General features: G+C 45.1%; 3 protein-coding genes across 3 annotated transcripts; 1 reads left to right on the forward strand and 2 right to left on the reverse strand.

Moving 5' to 3' along the window:
• Nucleotides 1-5: 5 nt before the first annotated feature.
• On the reverse strand, nt 6-16777 carry LOC128719171 (uncharacterized). Its single transcript, XM_053812794.1, has 7 exons — nt 16568-16777; nt 7856-9110; nt 5267-5438; nt 616-2371; nt 380-538; nt 171-305; nt 6-86 (listed from the first exon to the last, which is right to left on the reverse strand). The coding sequence occupies exons 1-7, from the start codon at nt 16775-16777 to the stop codon at nt 6-8; spliced, it is 3768 nt and encodes a 1255-aa protein (XP_053668769.1).
• Nucleotides 16778-18187: 1410 nt separating this feature from the next.
• Nucleotides 18188-20417, forward strand: LOC128719173 (protein penguin). Its single transcript, XM_053812796.1, has 3 exons — nt 18188-19664; nt 19733-19944; nt 20067-20417. The coding sequence occupies exons 1-3, from the start codon at nt 18188-18190 to the stop codon at nt 20415-20417; spliced, it is 2040 nt and encodes a 679-aa protein (XP_053668771.1).
• Nucleotides 20418-20596: 179 nt separating this feature from the next.
• Nucleotides 20597-21216, reverse strand: LOC128719177 (putative peptidyl-prolyl cis-trans isomerase dodo). Its single transcript, XM_053812799.1, has 3 exons — nt 21156-21216; nt 21011-21093; nt 20597-20938 (listed from the first exon to the last, which is right to left on the reverse strand). The coding sequence occupies exons 1-3, from the start codon at nt 21214-21216 to the stop codon at nt 20597-20599; spliced, it is 486 nt and encodes a 161-aa protein (XP_053668774.1).
• Between the last annotated feature and the right edge of the window lie 6001 nt (nt 21217-27217).

A 27217-nucleotide genomic window follows, 5' to 3' on the forward strand; every position in this document is an offset into this window, starting at 1 on the left:
GTTGCCTATTGCACAATAAAATCCTTGTGGCCACGTAGAGATTTGAGTTGCTTCTTCAGCTTCGTAACCAGATCTGCTGGTTGTACCTATAAGTAAGCACAGCATAAGCGTTAGTAAATCGTATTTTAGTAGTGTAAGATGTAAGTGTAAGTACAAACTTTCGTACGTACCAATATCGATATATCTCGCCCGACTGCGTTCAAACGATCGCGTATTTCGTTTTCCTTAAAGAATAAATTTAACGGCCTGCCGTTGATTTCCGTCAACACCCAAAAGGTTAACGATAATCCATCACAAGATTTTGCCTACAGCGTACACATGAATAACAGAGAAAAGCATCAGTAAACAGTGCGTCACATGTGTCCACTCGATCGCTTACCTTCGGGGGCAACCCATGCCGTGCAGCTAAACTGTTCGGCACAACGTCCACGATCGTAGATGTGTTGCCGTCTCGTATAAGTCCCAAGCACTGTCCATCGAGTTCGCGTCGAATGGCGTAAACCCGCCCAAACGGAACGCGACGAATGATAAGTTCAACCTAAGGACAAAACACTCCGACTTATTATTTGACTTTTCTAAAAGCACACATTGGGCATTGGATTTTCCCATACTTACAAACAAACCCGGCGCTGCCCGGATAGCTTTGTGTGCATCGGCTGCGGACATGATCGCAACACCGGCCACACTGATCATCTGGTCGCCGATGTGAAGCGCATTGTACAGCACCGGATGTTCCTTCTGTTTCCATCCTGCCACCCAGACGGCACCGAACGCATCCACCAGCCCGATGGAGTTGATGCAGTCCTTCCGACGCAACTGCAATCGTACACCGCCCGGATGCATCATTTCACGGCGCAGCTGGAAAACTTGCTGTTCGCGTAGTGTCAACTTGCGGTTACCGCCAATACCACCGGTAGGTGTACCGTGTCCAACACCGTTAGTTCCTCCATTTAGCTGCTGATTGCCCTCCGGTACGTTCATTAGCTGATGATGAGGACGAAATGGTTGCGGTGGGGACTGTAATCGTCCCGGACCGGGTCCAACACCATTGGCACCGGATCCATTGATACGCGCCGAATGTTCCTGCCGAGCGTCGGAAGTCGATGAGCTGCGACGCCGTTGTTCCGGTGGTAAATGATCAGATCGGATTTTGTGCTCGACCGGAGCTCTTCGGCTACGTCCACCTATTGCGGAGTGATCCGTCCCCGAGGTAGCGGCGGGTCTTGTACTTAAGACTAGCTCCGTTAGACCTCGCTGTAGCAGTGGAGCAGCAGCACGTTGTGGATGGGGTGTATAGATGTTTCGATCTACAGCCGGTCGTTTCGAAGGACTACCACCGGTCAGATGGGTCGGAGCAGCCGCAGTTGGAACCGATCCTTGCTTGGATGTAGAGGCCGTACCACTGCTGGCAACATTACCAACAATGATACTATCGTGTTGTACACGATTTTCCTTATCATTACCGCCACCAATCTCGTTTGTCCGGGTACCCTTTATTGCTAACCTCCCGGGAAGTGGAATATCGGAATGACTAGACGAGCGTGACTGCCTGCTGAGCAGTAGCACTTTGCTGCTTTTATTCCCGGCTGGTTTGGAGAGGATCGGTGCGACGGAAACTATTGCCTGCTCCTCAAAGTTTGCCTCTGTTGGTGCACTTCCGGACGTAACCTGCACGGAACTGGTTAGAAAAACCTGCTCGTAATGTTGACTATTGGATGAAGACTGTTGGGTGGCTGGTGGTTGACAATGGATCGGTTTGCTGACACCCGGCCCATCACCAGCGACCGATGACGAATTTACGGCAATCTGTGTCACGGTGCCGAAATTACTTTCCGGTCCCTTGATCGGTGTAGAGGAGGTTGCCACAGCGACCTGTACGGTGGCCGGTGCGCTTGGTTGTGTTCGTGGCGTAGACATCACAGTTGAGCTGATCGGCACTGACTGCGAAACGTTCGGCACTGTAACCGTTGTGATCTGCTGTTCGTTTATCGACGCGATAATAGACGGCTGCACGAGTTGATCTCCATTCGACGGATACTCAACGTTGGACGGAATGATTTGCACGTTGCTCTTATAGTTATGGTCGTTACCGGGTCCCGGGTCATCCGTTATGATGGTGGACACACCGGACGGTACTGAGGTTGGGGTGATAATCGACGGTTTTGCTTTCGGAAAGTTAAATCTAGACACTGGGGGCTTCGGCGAAGAAGCTGTGGTGATTGTTGGCGATGGAGTCGTTCCATTGGCGCTGTTCGACACTTGTATGATGGTAACGTTCGCTACCTGATCTTCTCCGTTCGCTACCGTGGGTGATCGGGGCGATGAACTAGCGACGGGAGATATTTTTCGTCGGGTACGTTTCGGTTCCGCTCTGCGAAGGAAAACGTAAAATGTCATTAGTATCGAATTGCTACGCAGCTTACCAACACATATCTAGAAACCCATCTAGTTGCCATTGGCAAACAATTGAAGTAAGCAGCGACCTTTATCAGCCGAACTTGACAGCTCGGAATACGTACATTTGTTTTATTTTGATAGCAATTGAGTTAATTTTTTACCTCTTTACCGTGAAACTATGGACGCGCACGAAGAAACGGATCTTTATGGTCAATCGCTCGATCAAGAATACGCTCGCTGTTTGCAGGTGTTGCGCAATCTTATTCCCCATTTGGAAGAACCCATCGACATCAAGAAAACTGCTCAGTGGATTGAACGGTTCAACAACACGCCACCAGATGAGAAACCTCTGCGAAATCGTTGTGCTAGACTACTGCTGCAGCAACTCCTCGAAGACAATCTAACGCATCCCTTCATTTTCCCGCACCTGCTCAACGAACCTCTCGAGGTGCTGCTGCAGAACGATCCCGAGATTGTGGGCGATGGCCCATTCGAACCTTTGCAGCATCTGGTCAAGCAGTTCGAAACGCTTAACGAACGTACGGACGAAGATATCTGCTCACTTCAGGTTGATTCGCCAGCACAACGAAGCTGTGTGTCTGCCCCGACGGATTTGCATTATCCTGTTCAGCTTCAGAATGCCCTTCGCTCTGCCTTACAGCTCCGAGTTCCGGAAATTATCGAAAACCCCGACATGGTTCTACCGACACCTCCGGAAAACCTACACCCTGATGATCGCCAATGGTTAACGATCGTGCTGGAAGGCATCCGAACGAAAGTTTCCCAGAAACAAGATTCTCGTTCTACGTGCACGGTCGAATGTCAAACGATTAGCGAGCAAACATCAGAACGTGTCGCCCAGCCGAACGTATTCATCGACCGAACGGAAATCGAACGCTACCTGGAGCGTAAATTTGCCAAACTGTACGCTAACTTTCGCGTGCGTGAAAAGGCACTCGAAATACGCACCCAAACTGCCGGTGGAATTCATCTGATCGATGTCTCACAACGATTGGTGAAGCAATGTCGACGATCGTTTCCAGCGACGTTAACTACCGGCCAAAACGCTACGACGGAACGGAACCGTCGTCGCTCGGATAATTAATACACTTCCCAACGATGAAACCATCATTCGGAACACGGGGACGCGGCCAGCAGGAACTCAAGGGACCGGCGATATACCTTCGGTTTCACAGCAACCGAGTGAAGGCAGTGAACAGCAATAAATTGACCTTGATAGTGAATTAACGGCCACAGCACCATTAACGCCCACGAAGTGATGACTGACGGCCCCAAGAAGGAAGCAACAATGGTGACGGCGGAATAAACGGAAGAATAAAATGGACAACGCGCGGGAGCTTCTAAAGCGTTATTTGTTCACCATCTTAATTATGGTTTGCAGGAGATGCTTATGTTCGTAAATTCAAGTTTGAGTTTTGTGTGAAACCCGATTGCGTTGGGATTCTGAGGATACTGTGTACTAATAATAAAATTGAATTGTAACCAGTTCCTTCCGCAAGATTAATTGTTTGTGCACAATACATTGATGCGTCACATTTACCAAGACTCTGTGCTGTGCTCTTTTTTTAACGTCATACACACCAGACAGTGCGATGGCTGCGGGATGGAAAGAAATGCAAATAGTGACACCCCGAACCACTCTAGAACACATTAACAGTCAACATTTCTTCTCAACCGGTTCAATATTCATCGGCACATGGCGACCGCTGCACGGAATTCCTCTACGTTCTACGTTCTACGTTTATCGATACCGATTCACCCACCCGGACAGTTGCGTTTGAACTGTGCAGGTTCCTCCACATATAACGCTTGCCTTCACCATTTAAATACATGTGCAAATAAGTGGAGACTGAGTTGCAGATTTGCATCCTACCGTCACTGGGGTTTCGGCAGAGTAGTGACAGAAGGTTGGTACACACCAGCTCTTCCCAACACTGGACACACCTTACTGCACTTCCTCTCTATTCTGTGCAAACACTAGACACACCTTGGACTGCCTTTCTTCTCTTTACAGTTGTTGAAATTCTTCTCTCATGGTCAATATGGTAATGCAAACTCAACGAAATCTAATTTTATTTCGTATTTCTACGATTGCATTGAATCCACCGGTTGCGGATTTTCCTTCTCTGGGTTCGGTTCTGTTAGGTAGCGGCGTGTGTGTCTGCCCAATGGGATAAAATGTCGATTGTCCCACGACCAAATCATGATCCAGTGTTTCTTAACATCGATTAATGTTGAACAGAAATGAAATTGCTGTAAAACGCTTTGGAAAATTTATATAATTTTCGGGAAATTTTTACAGAATTTTTTGGGTTTATGACTTCCTTAAAATTGCTAGCTAGATATTCATGTCCTTGTCAATGGTGGGCGCACCAAATTGAAGTTTATTCTACTATTCCCAAATTATGAAGTCGGAGAACTCAGTCTGTATTCAAAATTTACTATTATTTGAACACATAAGTTGCGTTATTGACGTACTTCGAAATTCGAATGAAATTTTACAAATTATCTCCATGTGCAGGTGCCAATTTTTTTGATTTACATTTCTGACCCGGTAGATGATAAGCCAAATAGCACTGAGGCTATTTGCATTCCTCTATTCTTTTCTACCTTTTGAAGACTACCAGGGACAGTGAGTCACCCAAGCAACAGCCCTACTATCCCACGAGGTCGAGTAACGCTGATCGTTTAATTACTTCGATTGAACATATCTTCCATCACGACGCGGCTTTGCCGTTCCTTCGGTTCAATTGATTTCGCAGTAACACGAAAAAGGTTTAACAACGCCCAAAGCGTGTGCCCTCACGCAAACACGAGGTGTCATTGCGACAAACCGTCGGCTACCTACCTTGCACCGCTGGATGCCGGTGACCCGATACAGATGGCGGCAGATTTTGTTAGCATCGATGGTGACGATACTGTCGATTCGCCACCATTGACCGTTGCAGTGCCACTGCGACCGTTGCTGCAGGATCCGTTCTGTTGCGGCTGCCTGGACCACGACTCATCGTTCGAGAGCGCTGAAATGATGTAGTACAGTTGGCATAATTAAAAACACGCTGCAGTATATCGACGCTACATTAGACACACGATCGAGCGGAAGGCCTTAGAATCGGCGGACGGTCGCCGGTTAGGAAAAGGTCAAAAATTGGAAAGGAAATGAGAAATGCTAGATTTAATTAACTTTTATCATTCTCTCTTTCTCTCTCCCTCTCACACAATCTCGGATTTTGATATTTTTCATCCGCCGGTCGCATCGAAACAGCTTCATCATATACATTTCGCCAAACGTAAGCACCTGCCGACCCACGTCCGTCCGTAGTACGCTTCCGTTCCGGAAGGGAAATGAAACGCTCGAAATGGGTTTCATATTCAGCAAAGCAGCACAGCGAAAGCACCGGCCAGGCCCGGCGAACTACAACCAGATGCCTCAGGTCGAAGTGTTACTTGGTCAGTGTTTGGGCGTCTCCCACTCTGAGTTAGAGATGCGAACAGCAACACACTCTCGCCACATACCGAGCGGTATTCAATCTGGTGTGTCCAGCAATGGTGAAGCCAAAAATTGCACTCCCCAAAGAACGAGACCTGCGGGAATGAATTGGACGCTCTAACCCATGCTGGCTGGTGGTACAGCAAGAAACGAAAAAAGAACCATCGAGAGTCTGCTCTTCTACCACTTGCTCTGTTTGCTCTGTGCCCAGGCTGTGTGTCGTTTCGGTTTTGGCATTCGGCCATAAAAAATGGGCTATTTTGCTAATGAAAAATTAAATTTGTTTTCACTCTGCGGAGGTTCATCCGAGTCCTTTTCCGTGTACTATGACGCGGAAAACGCTCACGAACACAAGTCATTGACGCAATTGCATCATTTATTGGATCGTTTTATTACGTTTAAAATTATTTTCATTTAAGTAACATTAAATATTAAATTCTATATTCTTTTAACATTATAAGTAAAAATTATTTTAAAAAATATTTAAAAAATTATTTTTAAAGTCGTTGGAGGAGAAAGAAAAAATGACTACTGCAGATCTATCAAACATTGTTGAGACAATAAAACTTTTCCTGAATGAAACGTCCATTCAACATCTTTGCGGAAGTTTCGCCAACTTTAAATTTCTTTTTTTTTTCGTGTGTTGTTATGTCCATTTTTTCATGTCTCCTTCTGCACGGCCAACGAGACGGGAAACATTTATGCAAATATTTGCCACCGGTGCCTCCGTTTACCCTCACCGCGTGGCCACAGATTGGTCTCAGAACCGAAGCGCTGCCGATGACGGGGGCATTGCCATTTCCGGTGCAAAAGTTGATTCTTTCCCGTGGACATTGCAGGGGACGCGTGACGCAGTGGGATGGTTTTACGCGTGAGCGTCGAACAAACTATCCAAAAATGACCGTTTCACCGCACAGAAACAATCGTTTCCATGCATATTGCGGCAGAGAGAGAGAGAGAGAGCGACAGACTTTAGAAGTATCTTCAACACCTTCAACACTTTACCATTGACAGCCCTGGGGCAGCAAATCGGGCCTAGAGTTGGGGCAAATGATGTGACATCAGCAGACACTCATCCTCCACCACTTGTGAGTGAGTTTTGTTTTCATCTGATATCGTTCAATCAGTAGGCAACATTTATATCCCATTGTTGACCGGTTCCTAATGATGCACCGATTATGATGCAAAACCCGCGAGCAATCGCTGACACGTCACAGCGAGACAAAGAATGATAATGATTCAAATTCGGGAGAGTACGAACCGCGGAGTACGGTATGCTAATACGTGTGGCTATGTCTACAACAATTAGTACATCATTATTCTTCAAATTTGAAGCAAACAAAAAGGTTGCTTTGAACAATTAAAGTTGTTTACGCAACAATTCACTTGTAAATCAAATTAATTGTACAACCTTCTCCAATCCATTGGGACGAATTCTTCTTCTCCAATTCATCGTTCCGCAAAATATGAATTAGCAACCGGTTCGTCAGTCAGCGCTTAATCCCCACCGAAGAAGGGGACGACGTGCTGTACGATTGCTCAACAAGCACGCACGATGGGGAAATTTGGGTACACCGTACAAGAGCTGAGGTTCGCGAGAACTCCCCGTGTCCGCGATGTATGCTTTCGTAGAAGCATTGGTGCCGTGTATTGACCGAAGGTAAATGTGTCACCAAATTGAGACATGGTGCGGCTTCTGATTCACCCTCTGTGGAGTGTCCAATAGGTCTTTCACCGTTTGGATGACTAACGCACCCACCAGCACACACGGGGGTGGCAGGGCTTTAAACTTTCGAGCGATACCGTAACCATCGGTCCTATTATTTGTCGTCTACTCCCAAAGGGAGTGGCGACCCGCTTCTTTCAGCGATACGTATGTGACCGGACGCATCGTCGTTAATTGAAGGCAATTAGTGGACAATGAAGTAGTGGGATGGACATGCTTACCATCGTTGGTGTGGCCATTGATGGCGTTGGAGGCACTGCTGCCAACATCACAGTCAGTGGCGGACCGTTCGGGACTCGGCCTTACATCGAGCAGCAGCTTTTTATCGATAATGGTGCGCTTCAACGATGGTCCGGCCGTTCCGGATGGATCGGCCAGCACGTTGGTAACGAACGTGGTCGCCAGCGAGGAGGTTGTGGTCGATGTGCCAGATGCGTGTGTCACCGCCGGATGATGATTATGATGCGCGGCGACACCATTATGGCCCGCGCTATCCCTGTGCGTTATTTTTTGCGGTTTCGGCAAACTGGAACTCGGGGGCGAATCGCGCGGTGGCGAAGCGGACATGTTGCATTTAAGCTGCTCCTCTGGCGGTTCTTCTTCCGAGATCAACGAGGAGGATGATCCGAGCGATATGCTGTCGGTGGCGGTGCCCGACAGAGGTTTACTAGCTTGTGCGTTAATACTGCTCACTGCTTGCAGCGGGTTCGACAGCAGGTTCATGAGGTTCTGCGTGGACGTGTTGGACATGGCCGGGGGGCCTGTGGCGCTCACACGCTCACCGTTCGGACAATTCGATATGGATGTGAGCGTTGATGAGTAGCTGGTTCCCGATGAGGATGAGGCGTTCGAGGACGACGAAGACGATGACGACGACGAGGATGATGCGGATGATGATGAGGAAGAAATAGAGCTTGTTGTGCCGGTGTTAGAGACGATCGTACCGCTTGCCATGCCCGAACCAGATGGCCCGGATGGTAGCGAGGTCGCCGACTGTCCGCTTACACCAGCCAAGTTCGAGTGGTGGCCGTGATGCTGCTGCTGTACCAAGGACGGTGGCTGAACACGCTCGATGCCCGGTACGATTGCGGCCGGTACAGGTGGCGTTGCCGGCAGGGGAGAGGTTGGATCGCGCGTCGGTGCCAACGGTGGGCGCACCTCGGGTAGCCGCGAGTACAAATTCTCCTTCGGCGACAGCAGCTTCATCTCGCGCAGCTTCGAACGTAAGCATTCCACCCATTCCTGCATACATTCCCAGGTGTTGGCATTGAAGCGGGCCACCTCGCTGCCGAGTGTTATCACAAATTCAAACTCCTGCTCTATGGACACGAGGGCGTGCGAGACGTGCTGGACGGTTTGGAGCGATAATGCCCATTCAGGGGCGTGCGATGGGGCTTGCCGTGGGTCACTGTAGCCCTCCAGGAATGCCTCACAGTCATCGTGTACGCAAAACACCACCCAATATCGATCCGGTTTCTAAAAGACAAAAGGAAAAAGAAAATAACAATTAGAGACACGTTTTGTCTAACTTTGTAAGAATCATTCATATTTCCCGTACACATAATGCACAAATGATTTATTCAATCATTTTAGGCCATGGTCAGTTTGGGTCAGTTCTGCGTGTAAGCGCCAAGATTCAGTCCAGATTTGAATCAAGATTTGAATCATCGACTATTTCATTTGACATAGCTAGTTATAATAAAACGTTAAAAAAAACATAACAACAACCAAGCAAAAGCGGACCAACGATTCGAAACGATAGTTTGCTGTCAAGATCAACACGAACATGCCAACAAGAGAAGGATTCTCCTTCGGCGTTCAGTTCAGTTCAATCGAAATGGAGACATTTTTCCTTTAAAAAGAACGGAAATAGGTGCTCAAATTTATCAAATTATTGTTAACAACTTCCAAGAAAGAAAAAGAAAGTAAAGTTTTAATATTCATGTGGTTTCAGTAACGGTTAAGAGAAAGATTATTATAATGAAACCCACCAAAATCAAGCGTATGTGCAGAAACAAAAGCTTATAAATATGTATAAAATTCGTAAATCATAAACTATTTGCCACGTGCCACATAAAACGACACTCTTCTAAACCCAAGTTACGAAGCGTGTTTCTAAATATTTAACCCGTGACTGTGCAATGCCCTGCTTGGTTCTGGCCCTGCGAAGTCCGGTACATTTTATTACACCACGCTCTAATTGCGATCCGTTTAGGACAATCCGTCGCGGTGTTTCCGTGCACGTACCGTTGGTTTTGGGATGGCGATCGCAACCCAACATCCCGACTAGCTTTGGGGTTTTTTTGTTGTTGTTTTCTATTCTTAAAAAAAAAAACACACCGATCGAGCAGATGGTAAGCATTAAACAGTTGCTTTCTACGCCATCTGGAGACGGTGACCGATGGACCTTTTTTTGTTTTGTTCGATGCTCGTTGCAATGCCGACAGAGTTTCTGGCACCAGGTGAAAGAGCATCTCGCTCGTGTGCAACCTTGCACACCTGTTCGATATGGTCGCACGATCAACGTTCGATACACCCCTTCGCAATACCAGCGGATCGCGAAAGTGTGTCTCAACGGTCGGCGCAACATTGCTTGATAGCAATTGATAATGGACCCGGTGGTGCATTAGAGTTTTTTTGTTTTTGGAGTTACGTGATGCTGGATGCAACGGCCTTTTGATTCACACCGCAGCCCAATTAAACACAAATGTTTGGATGATCTATTTCAATCGTCGTTGCCGATTGAATTATATTTTCACTCACTTACGCGAGTGCCATTAACGCTTCTTCGCGTTGTCTACCGCGCAGGGCCTGAAAATTGAGACGAAAGCAACAAACTGTGGACAAACACACACACACACTTCACACCTTCCAATTGCCAAACACGCCAAGCGCATACAGCCAATTGCATTTGCATTAACCCACGGTTCCTCCACTCCACACTCCGTGTGTCCGTTACGCTCGACTCGCATGCAAAGAGATCAACATTTTTGATATGTTTAAATGCTTTCTTCACGCTACCGCACTCCGATTCCATTGCGGCGGCATTTTGGGTGTGTATACATAGCCTCTTTTTTACTTTTATTTTGGGAAATTGCGCTTTGTTTCCACGCCTGACTGTTTCAGTTGCGCGCGATGGTAATTTGTTTCATTAGCTTCACGCAGCCCTTGCCCGGCTGCACTGGGCGGAATCTGGTGAAGAAACCGTGTCCAATGCCATATCCGCTTTTGTTGAATAATAACAAATTAAGGGAACGAACCGGCCGCAGCCTTCGCGACAACCCAAGGCAATGGCGGAGAAAGACAAAGACGCGCGTTTAAATATTATTTTCCAAGCCACGATTTTTGGACGATTTGCAAGCTCCAGGACCAAGCGCCGACCGAGCGAAACATAAAACATAGCAGCACCACTGTTTCGATATAGTTTCCATTCGTATTAACCAAACCTTCGTGGTATGCAATGTTCCGCGGCACTGCACTCAAGGTTGTGTGGTCGGAGTGTGCCCGATTCTTATGGGGTCTTAAGCTTGTGACAGTTGCGATGAACGTTTGTCAATCACAATACAGTTAGTTTGATGGATGTACGCAAAGCATCGGGCGGAATTGTGTTGTGTCTAAAGCCACATAACAGCAGCTTTGGTCGTTGTGGACGTACGCTAAGTCTTGCCCAATCCCATAATGTAAAGCTAAAGCATGTGCTAACCACACGCCAGAGGGAAGATTCCCCCCGCCCGGTTCTTCTATCTTAGAAAAAAGCCTTTTGAACGAATTCATGGAAGTACTAGATGCTAGAATTCAATATTATTTAGATTTAGTAGAAAATATACAAAATAGTTTTATAAAAAAATATATATATATATATATAATTCTTCCGAATTGAAACAAACTGAAGTTATTAAGAAAACTGTTTATTACAATTTTGGTATATTCTCAAACAAAACAGAATGGATAATGTGGTGAAAACAAGAATAGGTGAATCAGAATAACAACACTAAACCATATTTGTTATTAACGGAGGAAAGTCCGGGCCGTTCATCTTACACCATAAATAATAATCCGCCAACAATATGTCTGATTGCGGAAGGTTATACTGCTCAATAGCTTCCTCACTATGGTAATTTGACTATTGATTACAGCAGGATTGAGTTCCATTTCATGCTGAAATGAAAACTTTGTCCAATCAGCGGGAAAACTGATTGATATGGAAGCAGACATTTATTAAGCTTAATATGGCCAACTTCTAGGCTAGCTCCACAACACGCACATCGCTCACGGCAACGAAAAACGTGTCGTAAATTGGTATCACTAACTGCGAGTGATTAAAGCATTACTGTTTTAACCAGCCGGAACCGGCAGTAAGGACCTAAACCCATCAAACAATCATCATCATCGTCCCGCAGCACGGTGGCACGATCCACTAGCGCGAATCTTATCATCAAGCGGCGTGTCTGGTTGCGTATTGAATCGTATTCGTGTTAGATGTTTCACTTCTTCTTCATGTTTGAGATCAACAGCAGCACTGTCGCTTTCCTTAATCCGATTCCGCGCTTAACCTTGACTGAAAATCAACACATGCAACCATTGTCTCTATCTAGTAAGACGAACGACTTTAATAAAACTTTATACCCACTATCGCACCGGTTCCATGGAGGCAACTACCAAAAAACATCCCACCACCATGCCTGCCTTCCATGCCTATACGGAGCAACACAGCTCACGAAACCGGGTTTATGTGTGGGAACAACGTTTCGTGGTGTACGAACCATCGTCAACAATCGTACGATTAAGGTTCCTTTGGTCCGGTAAAGTAAAAACGAAGCATAAACCGGAGCCGCATGGAGCCGCGTGTCGAACCCGTCAGAAAGTCATTCGATTGAGTTGGAGGAATAAAAAAAAAACAAAAACTAGACATACCGAAACTAGCCGGTTTGAGCATGTTTACTTAAGGGCTTAGACAGAGGCATGCATGTTACTCTATTATTAAAATAGTTAATTGTATGTAGGATTTGGTAAAGGCGGATTTGCGCTCATAGTGGACTCTGCTCATTGGAAAGATCACTTAAAAAAGTATTAAATTAATGTTTTTGTTGCAAGACTAAACTGGCCAAGTTTGTAATAATTAAAGTAGTGAATCAATCAGAGGATAATAATTATGCCTTTGAAGTAATATTTAAAATGACGTTAGTTCTTTAAAGTAATATTTATACAATAATCTTATTAAACCTGTTTCCAAATTAATTGTCGTATTTAATTTCTCAATATTTTTTATACCCCCAAATAGTCTCCATGAAAGATTTGTCAATAAATATGAGCAAAACATTTATTCTACCCACTGCCAAACGACCTAATGCTACTACAGGGGTCTCACATAGCCAAATGATCGGACCGATGGTTTACTAAAAGTTCCAGTCCGAATCCACAATCTACGCTGCATTAGACCCGAATGTCAACGAACGACACGATTAGAAGTTGGCCCCAAAACGAAGCATCGCGAGCTATTCTGTCCTATAAATTTTTATTCTACCACCAAAAAATGTTATATCCAATTGTGATTCAATGTACATTTCCAGACCATTTCCCGACCCACCACCATCGATACATCGTGTTTCGTTCTTCTCCATTGATGACTTGCTGACATTTTGAAGCTCACACGAAACCATTCAATTCCATTCCGTTCCAACCGATTGCCGTAATAAATTTGTGTCGGGACAAACTTTTAAACACCAGGCACGATATTCGTTCGCTTCGGGACAAGGAACAGCAAACGGGTTAAGCGTGGCGGGCCACGTGCATAACACATCAATCGAAAATGGTATAATTGCACATTTACCCTGCGTACTCAATCCACCGAAATCATCCCAGTAAACGATCGATTGATGTGTGAGTGGTGTATGTCGGTGTTCGTTTTTGTTGCTTCCCTGTTAGACACTTGACACAATTGATCCGACGCCCATGTCAGACTGGCAAAACGGGGCGGCGACGAGGGGGGTAAATATTAAATATAGTTAGGGCACCGGAACCGGAAAGGTAATAAATTATTGCTCAAAAAATGGTGCCCCTTTGTCTGGCGCTGGCGAAACAAAACAGAATTCCCATCAATGACCTATGGAATGGGGAAATCGGTTGAATCCCGCCACCCCCCTGTGAGGGTCGGTTTAAAACGACGGAGGGCCGTGTCGTCCTTCTGCAGCATTCTGCAGGGCTACAGATGCAAAACAGTAGTTGGAAAACAACAGAAGGCCACATTACATGGTGTACTGTATGGTGTTTCGAAAACAAAAGACAACTATCTGTCCACTGCAATGGAGGTTTGTGTGGGGAGAACCAAAAATTGTTTTGTGCGTAAAAAGGGCTAAACATGACAGTGTGGTGTTGGTCCACAAATCGACAAATCTCACCAAACGCACACACAATCGGCGTGTGTGTGGGAAAATGTAAATAATACTCTAATGTGTCTCACGATCACGATCAAGAGATCTAGGTGTCTATAGGAGCTGAATTCTTTACATGTCTAAGTAGCAGATCACGATCAGTTCCATTTATTTTTTCGGAAAAGTAAACGTTATTTTATGCACTAAATACTTTGCCAAAAAAACATCTTCCAACGCAGATCACAATCGTAATGATGATGAGCTCAAGGTGACAGCCTACAAACTAGCTCGCAAACTCCAAACAGGGATCTCAACCGAGTTCGGGGTGGAAAACGGAAAGGTGATCGCATTTCGATCCCACCAACCAGCTGCCAACCGTACTTTGACAACAATTCCACTGCTCACAATGCCACCACTTTCTCACATAGTCCCCGGAAAAGGGTGTAGGGTGTACAGAAGACAATAGGGAGACAGAAGAAAACAAAAACGAACGCAAGCGTCCTCCGTGCGGTACAACACACAATCGGCAACAATCGGCCACCACTACCAAGTGAAGCGACCTACAAACGTGATATGCGCGGAATTATGCGTGACTCCGGTGGACAAATGGCGCAAATGTTTTCAAGCTGGGATAGGAAGGTAAGCGGAAACCCTCGGTGTGTGTGTTGGAATGCTGAATGACAAATCCCTGTGTGGATCGGAGATTTTTTTCCCCCGCGCGGTCTAAAATCTCTCCCTTTCGTTTGGTAGGAGGACCCCAGAGAGGTTTTTTTTCTTGTTGTTGTTGTGCCTCATCCACAACAATGACTGACGGTGGCGGACAGACAGGCCGAGTGATGACGAACAGTCTTTTGTGCGTGTATTGCTCTATTCTTTTTTCCACTTTTGCTACATGGCACAAGAGTATATGTGGACATTTTACTTACATATACTTGTACTTAAAATTGCAGGGCATTGAATTAATTCTTACATTGTTATCTTGTTGGTGTGTTATATGCAATACAGAAGTAACAGTACCAGGGCTAAAACTAAACATTTGATAAGCGTACTAATGAAGTGCGAAAGGAAATCAGACTCAGATTGCTGCAGTGTAAGAGAGATTCATCACAAAATTCTCACAAAGGTCATAATTACCCCAACAGCTACAAAATGTCCATTTCCAATCTTATTGTTTGATAGCAAGTTATTACATATCCACAAATCAGCTTCACACATCAGCTAGTAAAGAAGTTATGTTATGAGTTATGATGGATGATTTACATTCAGCTTATACTGCTGATGAATCAGTTACAAAAATCCTAAGTAGTATTTTCTCTCAATGCTATTTGAACTATCGTCTAAACATACAGAAAGTCTCGATGGCTTATTTTTTCAACATCAGTGTAATAAAACATTGCTTATCAGGTTATATTGTATGACAAAGTCGTTATTATTTAAAACGATTTTCATTAAAAGTATAATTACAAATAAGCTGACTGATCGTACAATCTTACAAAGCTGTCCACATATGACGAATCTCTGCGAGTCATGCGAAGATGTTTATAAGGATTTGTGGTCCCAACTATACGATGACCTCACTTCTGCCATCCATCGATCAGGAATGTGAAGGAGCAGCAAACCTTGACTGAATAGGCTCGAAGGCGTTTGTTGTATCCCCGGTTAACAAGGACTGAGGAAAGAGATTCCCTGTCGATGGCGTTCAGGTGGAGGACTTTTTCGGTAGGTCATGATCGAATGATGATCGCATGATCGGTTGTAATGCTTCATGACTACCATAATGAATAAGTTTACCAGTCACATCATGAAAGCATCAATTTGGTACACAATCGCCAGACTGCTCTTTGAAATACTCTGTACTCACTTGGGTCAAATAGGACAAACGGACAAAAAGGCGTCCAAAAAATATGAAAATAAATAACACAAAAGTCCTCAGAGAGAAGTTCTTCGAGGTTAATTTTGGACAGGACTGTTTGATGTTTCAACTTATTAAACTATCATTATAATACAAGTTAAGGTGTGAAGTTTCAGATGTAAATGTTAATCAGCAATTACCAAACGTAAAAGCGAGATAAATGGCACAATATTTACTTTGACTCTGGGCTTTTAAAACACTGTTCGTGAATATCATTACTCTTCACAACAAAAAAGGTTTTATTCAAATTCCAAGCAATGAGATGGTGATCTCTACTGAAAATGATTTCTCCAAAAATATGATACACTTTGTAAATATTTACGCACCGATCCGCATCAAAGTAACCGCAGCACAGTGACGTACAAAGTAATGTTTATTTTATAACAAGCTCTGGTTGGTATTATCCAAGCATGCCATCATTTGTGACGGTGTGTTATGAAAACTTATTCAATGAACACCGGGCGAATAGATAACAACCCAACTCAACAACCAATGACGACAACGCGGTGCACGGTATGGATTACTATCTTAAACTAAAACAAAAACCTCCTCCACCCAGCCCAAAGCTCCAAGGAACTGGTAACTTCTCCTCCATTTCACCCCCCGCCCCCTCCTTCTTCCTTATGTTGCTGTCCGCCACGGTTACATACCTTGGTCAGTACGGACGGTCGCCTGCTGTCGTTGTTCAACCGCCGGAGCCAGCTGTTTTTGTGAATTTCGCGAAACAGTGCTGTAATGGGGGGTCGCGTTACCACACTGCCCCCAACAGCTCCGCTACTGCCAGCACTACTACCCACCGCTAGCCCCGTTCCACCACCTCCGGGCACGGTAGAACTACTGCTGCCAGGGCTCGGTTCCATCACGGGACTGCCCGGTCTACTACACACTGCACGCTTATCACACACGTACGATCACCGTTTATCACAGCAGAAGAAGCAAAGATGATGCACGACACGATTCATCCACTCGTGCTGCACGATATCACATTTCATTGCACCACTGCTGCTGATGCTGCGGCTGTTTCCACAGATGGGACAGGCCGGAGAATGACAAAAAGGAACAGAGGGACAGCCGAATCGTAGATTCTGCACTTCAATGCTCAACAGAAATGGGGATCTCTTGGCTCCCGCTTCGATTCCACACACACACGGAACACAATAAAAACCAAATGCACTATGTTTCACCCTTTGCGTACACCATTCTCACCAGTTGACCTGGATTATTATTCGCTTGCCATCATACGATTATTTCACTAGCTCACCATCCGCTCAAAAATGGACCAAAATTTTCCAAAAAAGATGCACAAATTGCTTCACTTGGCTAAATTGTTTGCTTTGAGGAAATTGGTGTAGAGGAGTTGGAAGGAGTGCAAATGCTTCTCCGTTTTTTTCTTTCAACCCTCTCTGCGTAGGTCGAACCACCCGCCGTTGTTTACTGTGCTAAATGTCAACGCAACTCCACTGCATCGCCTACTCCACTTTGTCGAACGTTTTCAAAACCTTCCATTCACTCAACTATCAGGCGAACAAGCTCGCGTTCGGATGCTGTTCTGCTATTACTGCACTAGAAGACCCGATCGCAATTTGCTTTGTTTCAAATACCGCGATGGTTTCTCTTTTGCTTCTGAATGCTCCACCAGTTGTTTAGCTGCTATTCTTCGTAATTTCACACTTTCTCGCAACGATTTGCGGATTTCGACCAACGCTGCGTGCTAGTTTGCGCGAGAGATCACTGGTGTGACACGCACGACAAGTTCGGAGGTAATATGCTTGGCTGGAATTTTGCGTTGCCCGTTCAATTTTCCTTCACCCTTCCTTTTTTGTTGTTTGTGGACATCGCTAACGAGCGTTTGAGTGGAAGACGGAGAGGGGGACTACCTTTCCGCAACAGCAATGGTGACGTTTGTTTCGACCGGGAGGTTGCTCCATTTTGAAGTTTGACAGTGGAGCTCGGGAAAATTAATGGACTGAGATCAGAGAATTATACCCTCATTGATTAATGGTGATTATTGATTACTTGTGATGTTATATAATTGTTCTTCAAATTTGTGAACGAAATGTGCCACAAAACAATGCTTTTCGAACATTTCCCTGTGTTCCGAAACTGATCTAAAACGCTCGTCTAAAGCTGACCGTTCGGCATGGTATCTGTCAACGAGCTGTCATCGTACCGTGGCACACAAGAAAACGTGTTTTTGTTGATTGTAGCCGCTAGAAACCGCATTTTTTGGGAAATTATAGATTAAACTCTGTTAAACGCAAAGTACTACAATGATTCAAACAAAAAAACGCGCAGTGTCCACGTCCGAGTCGGACAAACCGGTAAAGAAGCTGAAGAAAGCCCTCACCACCAAACCGGTCGACAAACCGAAAGTGAAAACCCTGAAAAAGGATGGTGTGGTAAAATCGAGCATTGGCAAACCTACCGCGAAATTCCAGAAGAAAACCAACATCGCTGGAAAGCCGGTCGAGAAGGTTGAAAAGAAACCGTTCGTTGCAAATACGGCAGAATCGAAAAAAGAGTACTGGAATGGGTTGAAAGCGAAGCAGAAGGAGCTGCGGCAGCAGCGTCGTCAGAACAAATCGAAGGATTTGTACGAGCTTAGCATTAGTGCGAAGAAAATCTACGAAAAGTTGAAACGGAAGAACACCGAAGGCAAAGAAGAACTGGTACAAACACTGCACGAACTGCTTGGCAAACAGAATGCGTACGCGAAGATAGCCACCTCGCACGATACGGCTCGCGTGATCCAATGCATGATCAAGAATGCATCGGAAGAGATACGGGATCAGATCGCCGCCAGCCTTATGCCAACCCTGGTCGATCTGGCCACGTCAAAGTATGGTCATCATTGTGTTACCAGCTTGTTTAAGAACGGTTCGAAGCAACTGTGGGCCCGTGTCGTGAATGCTATCATAAAGGATGTTCTTAACCTGGTTAATCACACGTTTTCCAGCGCGATCGTAGACACCGCGTACAATGAGTACGCAACGAACGAACAGCGCAGGTTCATGCGTCAAACGTTCTACTCCGAGCTGTTCAAGCTGGACAAGGATCGCACCGTGCACACGATGAAGGACTGCTGGAAAACGAACGCGTACATGAAGACGAGTGTGCTGAGCACCGTGAAAGCACATTTACTGCAAGCGGCAAACAAGAAGCTTACGGACAACAGTTTGCTTCACGCGTTGCTGGCGGAATTCTTGGAAGAAGCAGACACCACGGAACGCTCGGAAGTGATTGAACTGTATCTGCCATTGTTGGCGTCCATTTCAAGCACACGAGACGGTACTGGGGCGGCAATCCACTGCTTCATGCACTCGGTCGTGAAAGATCGTCGAGCTGCCCTCAAGGCCATGAAACCCTACATCGAAAAATTGTCCATACACGAGCACGGCCACCGATTGGTGATGTGCATACTGAACTGTTACGACGATACGGTTACGCTAGGCAAACAGGTGATCAACCCCATAATGGAGCAGATAGAAACGATCGTTGGCAGTGGTGAATGGGGCCGCAAGGTGGTCGCATGGATTTTCTCACCCGAGGACAAAGATTTGCTACACCCGACCCAGATCGAGCTGTTAAACGGATACCTAGAGCACAGCAAGAAGGATAAGGAAATACGTCGCAAAGAGGTTTTGGCTGCTGCGAGGGAAAGCTTCTGCACGCAACTGGAAAATAATCCCAGCTTTTGGTTGCGTGGTGGCCACACAGCCCTTTTGACTTCAGCCATACTAAAAAACTGTAAGTTGATTTGAACGAGCAATATGCACCAAGTCTTCTTTAATAAAATGCGACCTGTTTTCTTGCAGTCCAAGGAGAGGAATTGGCCCGTCTACATCGTGCCCTGGCGAAGGTGGTTTGCGATCCCGAATGGAAGGTGCACGAGAACGAAATCAATCTCGATGGGTCGATTCTTTCGCTAGAGACGGACAAAAAGCCAAAAGAAAACGTGAAGCCTACTACGACGGGAACAGAACGAAAGATCAAGAAAATCAAAAAGAGCCCATTTGAGGAGGAGAAAGTAAGTTTCGGGTAGATTTTATTGCTTTTCTGACACGATAGTGTAAAAACCTGTGTCGTACCGGACCGTATGGCATGTTGTTACATTTACCTATTGCTGTTTGTTTATGTTTTGCTTCACAGGCAGCAAATCGTGAAAAACAACTGGCCACCAATCCGTTGATAAGCGGCATCGAGCACGCCGGCCTACACATTGCGCTGAAGAAAATGATCAAGCAAGATCAGGAGAAACGACAGCTTGGCGATGAAGATGTTTCACAGTTTGGGTTCGCGATCGTAGAGGAACTGACCGTAGAGCAAACGGCAGCGTGGATTACCCAAAATCGGGCTTCGTTTTTACTGTTGCTAGCGTTTGAAAATTCTACCGAAGAAGTGCAGCAAATGTTGCGGAAAAAGCTTGTACCGCTCAAGATGGAACTAAAAGCACAGAAACATACAGGCGCTAAACTGCTGGCGGAGAAACTAAAGCTGTAGTGTGGGTGAATACATAGTGCACCGCTAGGTGTGCATTATACAAACAGAAAAGTGAACACAAATATAAATGGATATGAAATGAAAAGAAAACCGCTTGTGTTTTGTTTTTTGCTTTGTGACCTTTCAATCTTTCCGAGCTGGTCGTGCCCGCGAAACAAAGTCAGTACCAGATGTGCTGTCTATTTTAACCGAAGAATCAAATGAACTCCCGAATCCGTATCGACAATATCGGACATATCGCCCACCTTCAGCGCGAACGCAGCATCCTCGAACGGTTTCTGCATCATGCCACGCTTAAACATGCCCAAGTCGCCACCGCGTTTGGCCGAGCTGCAGTCCGAGTATCGCTGTGCGAGCTCCTGTAGCGTCGTTTCGTTGGATTGAATTTTTTTGCGGTACGATTCGAGAATTTCCAGCGCTTCATCCTTGCTGCGCGTGATGTTTTCCTCTCGCCACGAGCTTGGCCTGCGGGATTTGTTATGTTTTACGAGCAGATGTGCACACTGCACCTCATGTGGTTCCTGAAGTTGATGAGGATGAAATCGGATGGATTAGAACAAGTTTTTCAACACATCGCGATCACGCACGCTTACGTTAGTGTTAGCCGGTTCCGCGGGTGCCGTAGGTGGATTCCACTGGGATTCTTTGGTGTACACATTAAGATAATAAGTCATCCCTGCAACGAAAGAATGCGTGGTAAAGTTGGTTTGTACATTGTATTTCATTCGGTTTCCAAACCTGTGGAACGGCTGGTACGCTTTTCCCATCCTTCCGGCACCGTTTCCTGACCATCGGACATGTTTACACCGCAAACAAGTTATCGTATGATTTTCCGTGAGTATATTTCACACTTTCCACCACCTGAAGCACTATAATTATTGGGATACACCTCAAATTGTACGTAGAAGAAATACTTGAGTTATAACTCGGGTGTTTTTCTCTGAATTTTCCTATCGTCTTCCAAAGGATGCGTGCATTTGCAACAATAATTTTGACAACCACGATACAGCCAGATTCCCTGGCGACAAATTGGACGATTGCCCAGGGAGCTTGAGCGCTCGTGAGATCTCTCCTGGAAATGAGGAAAAAAAAACTATTTCATGAATTTCCAATATTTGAGATTTATAAATTATTCCTACAAGTAAACAGAAGCACAAGAGCTTGCGCATTAAATTTCAAACGATGGGTAATGCTGTAAAACATGAATTAAATTTTAATTTTATATTTTTCACTATGAAAACATGAGCATGAGAAGGTAGCTCAGAATCGCTCACAGCGTGAGATGCTGTTTTGTTGGTTGGGTAGCTTCCGTGTGCTGTCAAACGCGTTTCCAAGCCGAAGGAAACGAAAATCCAACGTCAATAGCAGTTGTCAGTTCGTAGCGAGCGGGCGTGTGTTTTCGGTGTCCGTAAATTCCTCCCCCAGATCTATGCTGCGGGAGGCCCGGTTGTTTTTTTCTTCTGCATTTTACGGTCCACGAGTGGATAAACTAATGTGCGTGCAGTGATGTACGAAGTCTGTACTACACTATCCAACTACTGTGCTACAGTTGTGCGGTTGTTTCGTGCAATGGTGTGATTAAAAATTGTGTAGGTGTGGGTGTGCATGTGTATTTGTGAGTATGTGCATATGTATGCGAGTTGCATTCAACGGAATTATGCGCCGAATGGTTTGCATAGAATGAGGAAAGTTATTTAAGGAAAAATATAAGGAAATTAAAGTGCAATAAAGTGAAAAGCGCATTTAGCTGAAATGAAAATACGCAAATGAGTGCGAGATGCGCATTCCAAAGTGTGCCGAGTGACTAGTGACAACTGAAGATTGAGAAAGTAATATAGAAAAAAGGTATTTTACCCCTCCCGGCGGGGTTACTAACCAGAAACACAGTCACTGTCCATAATGACGGTCTGGAGTCGAGTTACGTCCCCATTTCTCGCTGTCGGTAAGTACAATCACTCTTGAGTGTTTCCGATATAAAATTCCGCGATAAACTAAAATAAAAAGGGCGGGTTAAAAAAAACCATAACTTGATGGTTTCAGTTTGCTTCCCCGGTTGTATGCTACAACAATATGAGAAATGCAAACATAAACACACCCACTTGTGTACAGTCAAGTCCCAGTGGGGAAAGGGTCGCGAAAGGGCGATGGCATTGAATAATAAACAAAATCGTTGCAACAAGCAACGCAGGCAAGCACTGAATAATGACCGGAAAGAATCGACTGTGGTGGAAATATTCTGCAAAGCCAATTTGGCGTACATTTGATTTAAAGTGGAAACACAAAACATAAACATCCAAATCGAAAGCCGCCGAAAGGCAAAGGGAGAAAACGTTTAATAAAGCACCGAGTAAACGTGGAACAAAAGACGATAAATAAACCCGCACATTCCTTGGCTAGTTGAGCCGTGTGCAATTTACCTTAATATCTCGATCTTAAATTGTAAAGAAACGTTTATGAAAAAGGAAGACCAGTTCATCGATGTTGTGGAGATGAAACGAATCAAACAAATAATCGATCGATAGCCTTTGATCGGATTGATCTTTAGTTCGAACGTTCTCGAGCGCACGATTGGAAGAAACTCGCCTTACTCACAGTCGCGTGCTGATGATTTCATGTTTCTTCAGCGAACTCTCGGTAAGTGGTAGTGGTAGTAGGCCCTGGTTCGCTAATTGTTGCCATCGCAATTGCGTTTATCCCCCGAGCGATGGGATGAGTGGATGGTGTTGGTGTTCATCAGGTTGTCGTTTTTATGCTTCCACCCATTTGGTACCTTTCCGCTGGATGAACGTTTACGTAATGTACTGATTGCTGGACGGATCAGCATCCATCCATCTGACCCGTCCATTGTACCTGCACAATTAATAGCCCAGAAGGTGCAATACCTACGTGTGTGCGCTTCCAACACACCGCGCGTGTTTTTTTTAAATTGCTTTTGCAAGCAGCGCAAATCAAAGATACCCCGCCCTACTACCTTCTAACACCCATCCAAAGGTAGCGCGCACAAACAGCAACCACTGCCGCCGGATCGCGTTGCTATGTGCGTGTGCGCGATCGACTTCACAACCACCAAGCAGCACAATCGACGAAGCAGGCGGCGGTTCAAGTGCCATCACGTAGAACAGGTTTTTTTTCTCTCACTGTATTTGCCCAAGAACACAACAGGGGATGCGCGAAGGGGTTGTGACTCTGTATCGTGTACGATGGTACACGGTTCTGTTTTTCACCCACTGTCCCACTGGCGATAGTAAATTCCTTCGACAAATCGGGAACCTCATCCGGTCCGTGGAACGCTTTTGTTTGTAAACAAAGACAATGCATGCGTATGTTACGCTGCAGTGAGGGAATATAGCTAAATGTTTTAAAAATAAATTTTGACCAGAATCTCTTTGAGCGTCTTTTGCGACTTGTTCTGGAGGACAAAAATACCGTCAATTTATATAGCTAAAGTTCCGTGGGAAATTGATGAGAATGTTTTGAAGAAAAATTCTAATTTTCTCCTTCTTTTCTTCCTTTCCTGTCTGCCTTTTCCCGCTCGTCCTTTTCCATGAGGCCGAAGACAAAAGCGCATGGGAAAGGACCGAATAATTGCAGTCGAGGTCCTTCTTTTCCCACCTAGTGTGCCCTTTTTTTCCATTTTTATGTGTTATTTTCTCTCGACTTTAAATGTTTAAATCCCTTCGGCTGGGAACCGGGATCTTCCAGCTGGTTGCAGGCGGGTTTTGTTCAAAGTTTTCTTATGTTTTTGATTTCTGGTGTGGTCGTTTTTGGGTGTTGTTTGTCGGTATGTTTCGTTGCTTTTTCAAGGTTTTCGTTGCCATTTCTTGGAACCTGGAATTGCTTGTGTTTCATTAATAGTTTTTTTTTATGTCAACAAGACACTTTAACGGAAATGTTTTAAGTTATTAATAATTATTTATATGCGCATGATAGATGTGGTTGTTCTTCAGGAAATAAATGTACATAGCAGAAAGATGCCTTAGAATTGATCATTTCCCAACAGGAATTCCACTCGTTTATGTCTGAAATTAATTCTGTGTTAAAGTACTACAACCACATTCTGATTCGGGTAGGAATTCTTGCGATGAACGATGGCGTTAATATATGCTAGATCAACTGCACGAATCATGTCACTAAACTTTATTACCATTCACTGTACACACATTTTTCTCTCAAAATGAAACAAGCCACCAAGGAACTCGTCCCTAAAGTGTCGCATGTACGGGGCGATGAAATGTCAAGTTTAATTGAATTATTACAACATTCCACAGAGCAGTGTGCTCTCTCCCACATAGATTGCACGCAGACTCCCATAATCATTCCCTCTAGCTGCCTTTATGAACCATCCAGCGCTTACTGCCTCGGTTCACTTGCTTACTGCGGTGGATTGTTGTCTGCCGATGAAGCGTCACATTCACGATTCCTCTCGAATTGTGTTTGATGGGGCGTTTTTAATTTGTTTGTCTTTCGCCGATCTCCACCTACCCGGCCGATGAGCATTGCGTCGGAATGCAGGCAATCCGATCGCCCTTATCAACGGTTTCAGGCTAAAGAATTTGTCACTGTAAAATATCGCATGCAGCCGAAGACAAACAGACAGGAAGTAACAAAAAATGTTTAAATAACAAACCGAATCATCACAGTAAACAAAAAAAAAACAATCCTATCATCAAATCATTACATTTGACTGATTAGCCCTAGCGGTTTCGGACGCGTTCGCTTCTTGGCGTGATCTGCGGTGACCTTTTGCTTCTTCGGTTCGATCGGCGTGTACAATCGTTGTTACTTTGAACCATCGCCCTATCGAAGGGTAGCGAGTTGTGTGTTGAAACTTCTCGACTTTCGTTCATTTCCGACAAAGACACACAAAAATTAATCATCATCAACATCGATGCCTTCCCTTTCTTTTCCTCGTGACCTACGTGAGTCATTATTAACTTTCTTTTCTGCGCTTGTGCAACTCACGTACGAAGCAGTAGTCACTCGTTCGCGGTGATTGGCATGAATCATACATTCGAGTGGAATGTTGCCAGCATATTGATGCTACTGGCAAAATGCTCGGTTGGAAATAAAACATAAATGCTGTCAAAGTGTACACCTTCCTTGCACCGGATGGACATGTGGTCGGTCTTGGAGTTCTTCGGAAATGAACACCTTTCACAAACATTCAGCACCATGGTAACAATGGGTCAGATTTATGCACCGAATGTGTAGTTTTGCAGTTTTTGTCACCATAGTAACCGCTGGCAACAATATTTGTTTTGTTCGTCTTCGGGAGGGATGAGTTTTCGATTAAACAAAGTGGGCTGTCCTAAGATAATGCAAGGAAAACAGATTTATCTAATAGATTTACTTACATTCGATATTTATATGTTGTGATTCTAAAAACAGATGCTTGAATTATTGTGTGTTCAATACGTTCCCAATCCATAATATTCCTTGTATTTAATTGTGCTCTATAAATGTTATATCCTGAACCACAGCTGACTTCGTTCAATAAATGTAACAATTATGCAGCGTGGATTATGCGATCAAAAACTTCGCGAATATCTTTCCATACACAGCGATAAGGAAGATTAGCAAGTGCATTTCGCAATGAATACATTTTTTATGTGAAAATGAATAAAAATGAACACAAATAGTATCATCGTGGACAGTCGCTCCCGGAGCTAACGAATTCAAGCAGACCACCAAATGGACAATTTGCCCAATGTGTGAGCTGCAAACATTGCTAATGGCCAACCTCATGATTAATTCTATCCAATTTACTTACACTTGTCTCTACGCGCGTATGCCAACACAATGCACTTTTGGAACAAGTGCACCAATTTGTGCGCCATATACCTTTCTCAACCTCCCTCCCTCCTCCCGCAACAAAGTGTATTGTAGCATAAGGTGGACAATTTCACATAACGCTATTGCTATTTGCTCGCATTTTGCTCAATTGCTTGAAACCCACTGCCCTGCAAGAGGCACCGTCATACGGAGTCGAGTTTTTGTGCTTTTACCTTCATGATTAAACGATGAATTGTTCACCCGCTGACCCGTTTCTAGATTGCTGCGTGCAAATCAAGCTGTGCAACAACGCCGTGAGAAGGTCGCCGTCCCCAAGCGCACAAATGCATCGGAAAAGCTCCCATTCCCACACGCTGCAGCGCGCAATGCACCGAAAGCGAAAGGCGGCAGCAGGGGCAGCACTAGCGCTGTGGCCCCGTGAAAAGATGGTTGTTTCACTCGGCGGGAGAGCATCGCGTCGGGTAAACACAGCCCGGCAAGAGCACACGTTTTTGAAGGTCTTGCCGTGCCGGCAGAGGAAAACATTTCATCCATCAATCGGAGTATGACCCTTCACCATCCATCGCGGAACCGATGGATGGTGGTTGACTCCGGGGTCGGAATTTGCCGATTTGATGCAGCAGTGATGAACTTGAAAAGTGGAAAAGTACAACGAATCATCTTCCACCCGGTTTTGCTGCGGTCCGCCGTGTTCCATTTCACCATCGCCATCACCATCGACGGGCTGACCTTAAAAAAAGTGGGCTCGTGGTAGAATTCCTTCCCCGTATAAATGGCGCTTTTTAGCAGCACTAGCAATTATTTCGACTTCTGTAAAGCATTTTTCCTCGCTTTCGATAGTCCACTCCACCGTAATGGATGGTTTCATGCCAAGACCTTCCACAAGCTAATGGAAGTGTTAAACTTGTCATTTTTTTTGTCGAATATTTGGGGTTTGGTGGAATTCTTGATGGGATTTGCTTATTATTGTTTCGAGGCAAACTTCAGGCAAAAGGTGTTGGAAGAGA

The sequence above is a fragment of the Anopheles marshallii genome, chromosome 2, assembly GCF_943734725.1.
Source record: "Anopheles marshallii chromosome 2, idAnoMarsDA_429_01, whole genome shotgun sequence".
Taxonomy (NCBI): Eukaryota; Metazoa; Arthropoda; class Insecta; order Diptera; family Culicidae; genus Anopheles; species Anopheles marshallii.

Coding starts and splice junctions, on each gene's coding strand:
- LOC128719171 (XM_053812794.1), bottom strand. CDS start 16,777: ATGGAACCGAGCCCTGGCAGCAGTAGTTCTACCGTGCCCGGAGGTGGT. Junction 9,111..16,567: donor GACCGTCCGTACTGACCAAG/GTATGTAACCGT, acceptor TTTGTCTTTTAG/AAACCGGATCGATATTGGGT. Junction 5,439..7,855: donor CAATGGCCACACCAACGATG/GTAAGCATGTCC, acceptor ACATCATTTCAG/CGCTCTCGAACGATGAGTCG.
- LOC128719177 (XM_053812799.1), bottom strand. CDS start 21,216: ATGTCCGATGGTCAGGAAACGGTGCCGGAAGGATGGGAAAAGCGTACC. Junction 21,094..21,155: donor GCGTACCAGCCGTTCCACAG/GTTTGGAAACCG, acceptor CTTTCGTTGCAG/GGATGACTTATTATCTTAAT. Junction 20,939..21,010: donor CGGAACCGGCTAACACTAAC/GTAAGCGTGCGT, acceptor CATCAACTTCAG/GAACCACATGAGGTGCAGTG.
- LOC128719173 (XM_053812796.1), top strand. CDS start 18,188: ATGATTCAAACAAAAAAACGCGCAGTGTCCACGTCCGAGTCGGACAAA. Junction 19,665..19,732: donor TTCAGCCATACTAAAAAACT/GTAAGTTGATTT, acceptor GTTTTCTTGCAG/TCCAAGGAGAGGAATTGGCC. Junction 19,945..20,066: donor GCCCATTTGAGGAGGAGAAA/GTAAGTTTCGGG, acceptor TTTGCTTCACAG/GCAGCAAATCGTGAAAAACA.